This window comes from Anneissia japonica, unplaced genomic scaffold (assembly GCF_011630105.1).
Source record: "Anneissia japonica isolate Jap-2015-1 unplaced genomic scaffold, ASM1163010v1 scaffold285677_len1507_cov303_single, whole genome shotgun sequence".
Taxonomy (NCBI): domain Eukaryota; kingdom Metazoa; phylum Echinodermata; class Crinoidea; order Comatulida; family Comatulidae; genus Anneissia; species Anneissia japonica.
This window is the reverse complement of record NW_022684238.1, coordinates 1-935: the sequence shown is the minus strand read 5'-3', so window position 1 is coordinate 935 and position 935 is coordinate 1. Positions and strand designations below refer to the sequence as shown.

The 935-nt window shown below is 36.4% G+C and overlaps 1 protein-coding gene across 1 annotated transcript; it reads right to left on the bottom strand.

The window, feature by feature from the left end:
* Positions 1-223: 223 nt before the first annotated feature.
* LOC117104257 (SPARC-related modular calcium-binding protein 2-like) lies at positions 224-547 on the bottom strand (the record flags this gene model as incomplete). Its single annotated transcript, XM_033244981.1, has 1 exon — positions 224-547. A coding segment is annotated over one exon (324 nt), but the record flags the coding sequence as incomplete, so codon positions are not given.
* Positions 548-935: the final 388 nt, after the last annotated feature.

The window sequence follows — 935 nt, the reverse complement described above, 5'->3', positions numbered from 1 at the left end:
CAGACATAAGACAATACAAACACGACCACCATTAGTATGTACAAGTTAAAGTCAATTACCGACATTGAATCCGGTAATTTGTATGATTTGGAATCCATTCTTAACCAGACAGCGAACACTCTAGTGCTTAGTTGACTTGAGGGAAACTGGCAAAATTAGCTATAACATCTTGTGATTTAACAATAACTGATGCTCATGCATTAATCTAGATGCAATAACTTACTCGTCGCCAGACCCAGACACTCGGACCAAGCTTTCCTTGTGATCTGGCCCTCATGCATTGAGGAACAATGCACAAAAAATGTTTTTGCACACTTTTTAGGCTTGACAAATTTTTTCAACATCCTTTGCAAAGATTTAACCTCACTAAGGTCGATCTCGTCATTTTCATCCTTGTCAAGTTCGTCAAATTTCCATTGGATGATGCGCATGTCAATGTCGCCAACTTGATTCACTGTCGTGGATGGCGGAAGACGATCATATTCTTTGCGGAAATTAGCTCGTAGATTTGTGTTAAATTCATCACGATCTGTTTGACTACAGTCATCTAGAATATAAGAAAACAAAAACTGCAATACTTATGGTAGCACATCTCTCCAAAATCTCAAAATCTACGGTCAGCTGCTTCAATTTTTTAGAAAAAAAAAAACTTTCTTTCACTGATGTTTAAAAAGGTCACTTTTCAAGCTTAATTTAACTTTATAATTTAACCACATACTCATAAGGGATATGTAATACTGTCAACCCATAAGGGATGTAATACTATCAACTCACGAGGGATATGTAGGACTAATACAGACATTTCATAAAGGCCAGTGTAATGCTGTCAACTTAAAAGGAACATGTAATATTGACAACCCATACAGGAATATAATACTGTTAACTCATAAGGGACATGTAATACAGACAACCCAAAGAGATGTAACACTGTCAAC